At 63.8% G+C, this 7,800-nt stretch overlaps 4 protein-coding genes across 4 annotated transcripts in view; 2 read left to right on the forward strand and 2 right to left on the reverse strand.

Moving 5' to 3' along the window:
* Positions 1-70: 70 nt before the first annotated feature.
* MNEG_1018 (FLU chloroplast precursor, alternative spliced version l-FLP) lies at positions 71-2,098 on the forward strand (the record flags this gene model as incomplete). Its single annotated transcript, XM_014050491.1, has 6 exons — positions 71-111; positions 356-461; positions 1,123-1,209; positions 1,446-1,523; positions 1,855-1,870; positions 2,088-2,098. 6 exons carry the CDS (start codon positions 71-73, stop codon positions 2,096-2,098), a joined length of 339 nt encoding a protein of 112 aa, XP_013905945.1.
* Positions 2,099-3,373: 1,275 nt separating this feature from the next.
* Positions 3,374-4,270, reverse strand: MNEG_1019 (40S ribosomal protein S28; the record flags this gene model as incomplete). The annotated part of the gene is made up of 3 exons (XM_014050492.1): positions 3,374-3,426; positions 4,008-4,086; positions 4,235-4,270. 3 exons carry the CDS (start codon positions 4,268-4,270, stop codon positions 3,374-3,376), a joined length of 168 nt encoding a protein of 55 aa, XP_013905946.1.
* Positions 4,271-5,071: 801 nt separating this feature from the next.
* On the forward strand, positions 5,072-6,608 carry MNEG_1020 (hypothetical protein; the record flags this gene model as incomplete). The annotated part of the gene is made up of 6 exons (XM_014050493.1): positions 5,072-5,191; positions 5,416-5,493; positions 5,782-5,862; positions 5,987-6,055; positions 6,199-6,273; positions 6,504-6,608. The coding sequence occupies 6 exons, from the start codon at positions 5,072-5,074 to the stop codon at positions 6,606-6,608; spliced, it is 528 nt and encodes a 175-aa protein (XP_013905947.1).
* Positions 6,609-7,306: 698 nt separating this feature from the next.
* MNEG_1021 (hypothetical protein) overlaps positions 7,307-7,800 on the reverse strand; it is a gene marked incomplete at both ends in the record, with an annotated part of 3,225 nt that continues 2,731 nt past the window's right edge. Inside the window, one exon of the mRNA XM_014050494.1 lies at positions 7,307-7,452. Within this exon, the coding sequence (XP_013905948.1) occupies positions 7,307-7,452 (146 nt within the window). The remainder of the gene's footprint in view (positions 7,453-7,800) is intronic.

Here is a 7,800-nt window from a genome sequence, read left to right on the forward strand (position 1 = left end):
CGCGCCGCCGCCGCGGCCTGCGTCGCCCAAGGCTGCGCCGGCGGCACCGGAGCAGCGGACGCTGCTATCGATGGAGGACGACGAGATGTCGCCCGAGCAGATCCAGTGCAGGTGCCGGGGCAGGCTGGGAAGCTGCCGGGAAGCTGCGTTAGGAGAGCCAGGCTGTGCATTCGCGCGGCGCCGTCGGGGAGGCACCATGCACTCATACGCAGGGGCGTTGGTTACATGCGGACCCGGCATGGAAGCCCACGCCCCAAGCCTCTGTATGCAGTTGGAGTCGACCAGCCGCCATTGCATCCATGCAGCGCGGTGCGATGACTTGGGAACCCGTCTTTGCGCCCCATGCTACGCGCAGGGACTCCCTGCGCTCGGGCAAGCGGCTGCTCAAGGAGAAGAACGGCGCCGCCGCCCTGGTGCGGTTTGAGAAGGCGCTGATGCTGTCCAAGGTGTTGAGCGACAAGGTGATATTGGGTGATCTGGATGATCTGAGTGGCACGTCCGGGTGCTGCGACCCGCAATCGCTGGTGCTGCGATGATCTGCGGGAACGTCATGGCGGGAACAAGAGCATCAAGCCGGGTGCAGGGACATACTGGTTGTACTGCATTTCAAGAAGCACCTGCGTACCTGACCCCGCCCCTCTGGGTCATCCCGGGCTCGGCTTCACCCACCAGGTTCAGGAGCGGCGGGCTATGCGCGGGTTGGCTGCTGCGGCGCGCCTGCAGGTGCGCAGCTTGCGCCGCTGGCGGCACACTTACAGCAAACCCCCTCCCCGTCTTGGGCCCCACTGCTGCGTCCCACGCGGCCGGCCGCGGCAGTGGGGGTACTCCGCTCTGCATGCATGAGCAGCAGCAGCAGCAGCAGCAGCAGCAGCAGCAGCATGAGCAGCAGCAGCAGCAGCAGCATGAGCAGCAGCAGCAGCAGCAGCAGCAGCAGCAGCAGCGGCAACAGCAAATAGAAGCAACTGATGCGTGAACGATTGCCACCCCTGACTGATCCGCCGGCGTGGCCCTATCCGGCTCGATCTCAACTCGTTCATTGAACGCCTCACGCCCTTGTGCGACCCTGTGCTGCCCAGCCCAACCCCGCACGGCTAACCCGAACCAACGCATCCCCGTCCCCAGGGCCAGTACCGGGCGGCCATCAAGCACCTGGAGCGGGTGCTGGAGATCTCGCGGGAAATCAAGGAGTTCACCGGTGACGCAGACGCGGTGAGTGTGGGGCGTGCCGCCCCCTCCCGCTGTGTCGCGGGTGACAGCCCAGCCGCTCAAAGCACCAGCTGTGGACTTTCAACCACCTGAGCAGGGGGTGTGCGTTGCTGCAGGCAGCATGCCCTGCACGCGCCTCGCGAACCCGCCCCAACCCATCCGCTCTGCTCCCTCAAACCCTGATTGCTCTGGGTTGTTCGACCCGTCTACGCATGACGTCACCTTGATGTCACCCACAGTACGGCACCATTGCCGACTGCTACACCGAGATGGGGGACTTTGAGTTGGCGGCTGTCAACTATGACAAGTACATCAGGGTGGGGCGGGGGGACGCATATAGGGGCGGCGGCACGTTTTTGGGGGCGGCGGCACGCATGCAGGGGCAGCGGAACGCAAATGGAGCAGCTGTTGTCGAGGGTTGCTCAGGCGGCGCTGTCAATGGGAGGGATTGCATGCTTGGAGCTGCACAAGCTCGGCAGGCCCACCAGCACTGAGGCCTAGTCGAATGCGCATTGCGACAGCTGCCGTCCAGGTGCGCACGGCGGGGATGCAGCTTAATGTATGGACTCACTCCCCTGTCCACACCCTCACTGGCCCGCGCCCCGTGTCTTGTTTCCGGCCATGGCCCGCCTTCTGCTGTCCCCCAAGGTCATGAACACGGACGGTGAGCAGCAGGGCGCCGCCACCGCGCAACAGCGGTCGCCTGCTTGTTGCATATGATGCACGGTGCATAGCCATCGTGCAGCCGGGCCCCTGCACAGCAGCCTTCCTGACATGGGAACCATCCCCGCCGTTGACCGCGTTTCCCATAGTGCCGTGCAGCCCGTTGGTGGCCGGCCAACCCAACGCCGATCCGCCCACCCCTGCTCGTGCCCCCACAGGGCCGGTGTAAACAGGCTGATCCTCGGGGCAGCCGGCACGCTCGCTGCGCAGGCGAGGGCGGTGCTGGCAGCTCCAAACGTGTCACAGGGCTGCAGGGGAGCGCTGGGGCCGCCGTTGCAGCACGCTCGCCCAAAGGCCCTGTGCCGAGAGCGCACGGGAGGGCGCGCGTGCACCGACGGCGCTTTGGTCCTCTCAAACCACCCTTGAGAAACGCGGTCTTCACGACACCCGCTTCAAGGCCAGAGAACCTATTGTTGAGTGTCGCCACTGGTTTTGAGTTTTGCCGAGGGACAAGAGAAGAAGCAGCTGCACACGCAGCGGGCAAGGCCACCAGCGCTGCCACACCTCTGCCCGGCCTGCAGCACGCCAGGAGCGAACAAAGGCGGCCAGCGCTGAGAGGCCACTGCCGCCCGCCCCTGTTTCGTCGCCAGAGGTTCCGCTTGGGTCGTCTGCACCCCGCCCACCCGCACATGCACGCGTTGGGCCAGCGAGCCGATGACAACTGAGCCTGTCGGCCCGCCGCCGTCTGCAGCAGACTCGAGCTTATGCACAGTGCTGTATCGCCCCGAGGTCGCACGGCGCACCACAACATCCCCAAACATCACAGGGAATATCAACGCCCGTGCACCCGTCACCAACGGCTGGCCCCTCAGCCCCACCATGCCTTGCTGTGCCTCTCTCCGTGCCAGCAGCAGACAGTTGCCTGGCGCTGGCGCGTGCTTGGACGAGGCCAGCTGTTGACCTTTTGGACTGCTTCACTCTTTTTTGGCTTGTGCAAGTATGTAACACAAACAGACGTTTTCACAACATCTCTGCGTCTGAGAAAATTGTATAACAGGCAGGGTGGTGCAGCATCTCATCAAAGCGAATCGTGTCGCAGGAAGCTTGATGGTTGTGCTCAGGTGCCGACCCAGCCTTCGAGGATCACCCCTGCCCTCCCCGTACTGATGCTCGGACGCGCCCGGCCTCGCCCTTGGCGTGTCCTGGGGGCTGCTGCCCTGGAAGGGGTCCAGAGGCAGAGCTGCGTGCTGAGCAGCGGTGACCACTCAAAGCCTTGATCGGCCAGACCTAAGGCTGACTTCGGCCTTGATAGGCCGCAGAGGCTCCAAAATGGCCACTGGCAGCAGCTTCGGGCCCGACATCGGGCTCGAACTGCCCGGCCAGGTCATCCTGCAGCACCTGGTTTGAACATTGTCAGCCGTGCCCGATTACTCGCAAGTCAGGCCTGAGCGCGCAATCCCGGCGGCGCCAAGGGTCAGGTGTAGTTATAAAAGGGCGGGGCAGGTCACCGCAGGCGGCGGGCCTCGCGCTCCGACTCGAGGAGGGTGAGGATGTCACCTGCGCAAGTGGGGTTGGACAAGCAGTGCGCAATGAGCTGGATGCGACGGCGCAATCCGCTGCATAGGTTCAGCCCACGGCCTAGTGGGCTATCGTCGCGGCCCTGCCGCTTGTGATGACGCCTGCGCGGCCGCAGCTCGCCCTACTAGCAGCGGAGGTCGCAAACGTTGGGGCCCTGAACCTCCCCCCAACGGGGGCTCAGGTGGCGGTGCCGCGGTCAGGGTGCAGCGCAGGTTGCAGCCCGTCTGCTGCAGCTGTGCCAGACGACATCATAGAGCCAGCTGAGCCCCATAGCCCTGCATCTCCGGCGTCGCGCCAAGCTGCTGCTGGATCCCACGAGGCTTGCCGGCGGCTGCGCACCCACCCGACAGCCCAGCAACCTGCAGCCCCTGCTCATTGCCTGGCTGAGGCCCTGCTCTCACCAACCCCCCTCCCCCCCAGCTCCGCAACCCGACCAGACGCCTGCCAGGCTCCCAATCACCAGGCGGCTGCGCTGCGGTGCCAAAGCGGCCGCTGCTGTAAGCACGCCAAGCGCGTCATGTAACCGCACCACCCAAAACAGTGCAGGCACCACCGCGCACCCTCGCGCACGGGGCCCTTGACGTTGCGCATGATCAGGCGGTTCTGATCGTCCAGGAACTTGACGCGCACCTGAGTCACCTAAGAAGTAAGAAAGGGATTGCAAGCGACTGGTGCGAGCTGCCTCTGAATATCGGTGTCGCATACGGAGTTGCGTGCGCGCTGCCGCTGCGTGCCGCAGCGCGCACTCACTCGCTGCGCGGCATCAACGCGCAGGCACGCGCATCACCTGGCCACGTGAACCGGTGCGACCGATGACCTTCATCACAATGGCGAGCTTGGCTGGCTGATCCTGTAAAGGAAAGCGAGACGACGCGACGAACGATGCAGCGGTGAGCGGCACCTAGACCGCAGGAAAAGAAACCTATGAAAATAAGATTCGGACTTGCACAGCGACACATGCAAGCACACCGCCACTCGCAGGCGACCGTGCCCACCATGGTGCGGCTGCCTCGCCTATCAACTATATAACAGAGGAAGCTAAAAGCTACATCAACCGTAACTGTGCAAGCACGAGGACAAGCTATGCTGCATGCGTACGCCTTTGGGGCGAGCAGTTTGCGGCACTCCGCTCACCCAGCTGCCAGGCAGGCACTTTGTTGGGCTGCATGCGGCGTGCCCATTGAGGGATGTCCTGCGCCGCCTCCCCCCCCCCCCCCCCCCCCCCAAATAATATGCAATCCTGGGAGAAGGCTGGACGCTAGGGTTGTGCTCTGCAGCAGTGCAGCCAACCCCCCTGCCCGTGCGTTTTAATGCGAGCTTCTGGGCGATGATAATTGCTTTGACCCAGGCAGGTACGCCTGGAATAACACACAATCGACAAAAACATGGCCATCAATCCGCACCCATCAGTTGGCCAATCACCAAGGTTGCGTTGGGTGGGATACTCTGTTTGCAGGCCGCTGCCTCTTGGTGACGTCACAACCTTGGACAGCACGCTCAGCCGTAGCAACCGCCATGAAACCACGCCTTGTTCCTTGGAAAAGACCCATCATAATCCCAGAACAAGTTGTTCTCATACCGTGATCCCAAGTCCTCCGGTCTAAACCCTGACTCAAGCAGCACAATGAAGCTCCACGCGCGTGCGCACGGCGTCGGTGCCGGTGCCGGTGCCGGCGGCGCGGCATCGCCCTCCAGCAGCCCCTCCAAGCAGCAGGCGGTGCGGGACCCCTCAAACCCCCAAGAGGTGTGCACAACACGCCGCACGCATGCCTCACAGTCCTCGAGCTGCGACGCCACTGCCCGTCCCCGCGAATGCGCCCCAACGCACCGGCGTCGGTTTGCGCAAGGGTCGGCGGCTCGCAGCGTCCAAGCTAAACAGACGCCACTGCAGTTGCCTGCATGGATGGCTGCTCACGAGTCCCCCTTGACTCGTTGTTGACTCGTTGGACGGCCAAACGCCCCCTCCAGGTGGCGCAGATGGTTGCCAAGGCCGAGGAGACCGTGTACGGCCACCTGCTGGACGGCGGCCCGGGGCGCGCGGCGCAGGTGCATGGGCGTGCAGCGCGGCGGCGTGCACGGCTGCAAACTGAGCCAATTTTGGTGTCCGTTGGCCGCCTGCCGGACTGCTTCGCGGTTGGGGCATCTGTACGTCAGTGTACTGTACCCCCACACCAGACTACCGCTTGAATGGGAGCAAAACCGGCAGCTGCAAACCCTGCGGTCAGTGACTGCGCGCACCCATCTCAGCCAGCGGACCACATCTGGAGTTGCATGCATTGCTTTCAACCCTCTGACCAACTGCGAACCTGGATGTTGTGGTGGGCCTTGTCGCAGGCCGTGGCTGAAAGGGGGGAGCCACTCAACATCTCCGCACTGCCCCTGACAACAGACATCGCCTCGGCAATTCAGTCCGAGGTAGGCGGGCGGATCTAACCGACGTCGGCAGGCATCCGCCGCAACCAGCGCTGGTCCCGACCACTCGCACTTGTGACTTCCTAGGGCTTGGCGGGTCAAGCACACTGCTGCGTGTCGGGCCCAGTTGCAGCCAGCAGATGAGAGCGAGGAGTGGCAGCAGCAGTGGTCCGTTGCAGCCGGCGGCCAGGGCCGGGTGTGGCGATGCACATAAGGGTGTCGGAAGTGACCGTCAGGTGTGGGTTGAGAGCCAGCCGGACCAATTTGCCGTCCACCTCATCCGTCTTATACCTGGTTTTGCCTCCTGGCTTTCATGCGATGACGTCATCACCCCCACAGGAGGTAGCGTTCTACAGGGAGCAGATTGGCCACTCCACGGGCGTGCCGCCAGGGGGCATTGCCGCACAGGCCCAGGTGCACTCCACACACGCGTGCGCGTGCGTGCACGATGCGTGGGGAGGAGGCTGGACGCGGTGCCCCAGCCGACGAGCTGTGGGACGGCTTGTTGACTTGCAGCAACCCATCTGCCTCTGCGTTTTCAGGCAAGTGCGTGAAATGCAAACCGCAAACGGCGCCCAAGAACTGAGGTATCTGCACCCCCCCCCCTGCCCCCTTTCCCCACCATCACTTTGACGATGCCACAGCGCGCGGCAGTCAAGCAGGCCGCCAACAAGACTGGAGGATTCCACCTGCCGCCCGCGAGCCCCGTGAAACGGGCGCATGGCGGCCGGGGCGATGGTGATGAATAGACGGCATCAACATAGCTGCTGTGGCGGCAGCAGCAGCAGAGAAACACAAGGGGCAACCTTTCCTGGGTTGGCTGGCATGGTAGTGATGTTGTAGCCACAGGCGCTGTTCCTCACCATCCCACGCAAACACGCACGCTGAAAAATCGCAATGCCGGTGGGCTGTTGTCACGCGTGCGCGTGCGCGTTTTACAATCCACGTCAGCAGCGCCAGCACTCGTCACTCGCTGTGGCGGGATCAAGGTTGGAGGCTCACTACTTTTGTGGGGCGATTCTGTCGGGGTCAAGCCCCATGAGTTGCGACGATTTGCGGCCCCATGTGCCTCGTCTATCATAGCAGCAGCGGCAGAAGCGGTGGATTGCGCAAGACGGGATGCGTGCAAGCTTGGCAGCCGGGGCTTCGGCACATTCAACGTGTCCAATTACGGCAGTGCATTGATCAGCGCCCTACGCTCAAGACGTCGCAACCCCCGCTGCGCTCCGGCGCCCCAACTGCTCAACACAACGGCTTAGAAATTGCACCATTTTGCATGAAGAGAATGCGTCTGAATCTGATCATGTCGGACAGAAGGAGTCCCATGCAGGCGTAAGCCACAAACAAACCGACATGAAACCAACAGAGATATGGACCAACAAACAACGGAGAGCCGCCGCCGCCGCCGCCCCCGCCGAGCAGCTCGCACACGACGAGCGCCCTCGGCTCAAGCGCCCTCCGCCAGCTGCCGCCGCAGCGCCTCCAGCCCGTGCGCCGCCGCCTGCCGCGATGACCGACTGAGGGAGCGGCAGCTGGACACCTCAATCTGCCGCAGGCCGCGCCCCGCGGGCGACGCCAGCAGCTCCCGCAGGCCTGTGGGGACATAAAGATCAAACAATGTTAGATGTCATCAGATAGGATTAGTGGGCGAGAGGGGCGGGGAGCTGAGCAGGGTGGGAGCAGGATGAGGGGGCCGAGTGCAGCTAAGTCAGCAAAGCGGGGGCGGCGGCGCCTGCAATGAGCTGGAAGGCCAGCGCAGGCAAAAGGGCGCAACCGCTGTCCCTGCTGCCCTGCTTGCAGGCGCGCGCACGGCAGACCCACAAACACGCTGATACAGACACTCCGACGCTCGGACCCGCCAACACCTCAGCCCAGCCGCAAAAGCGGCCCCTCAAGCAACCAGCCAAAACCTCACCCACCCACCCCGCCCAACCCCTGCCC

The sequence above is a fragment of the Monoraphidium neglectum genome, assembly GCF_000611645.1.
Source record: "Monoraphidium neglectum strain SAG 48.87 unplaced genomic scaffold scaffold00095, whole genome shotgun sequence".
Classification (NCBI taxonomy): domain Eukaryota; kingdom Viridiplantae; phylum Chlorophyta; class Chlorophyceae; order Sphaeropleales; family Selenastraceae; genus Monoraphidium; species Monoraphidium neglectum.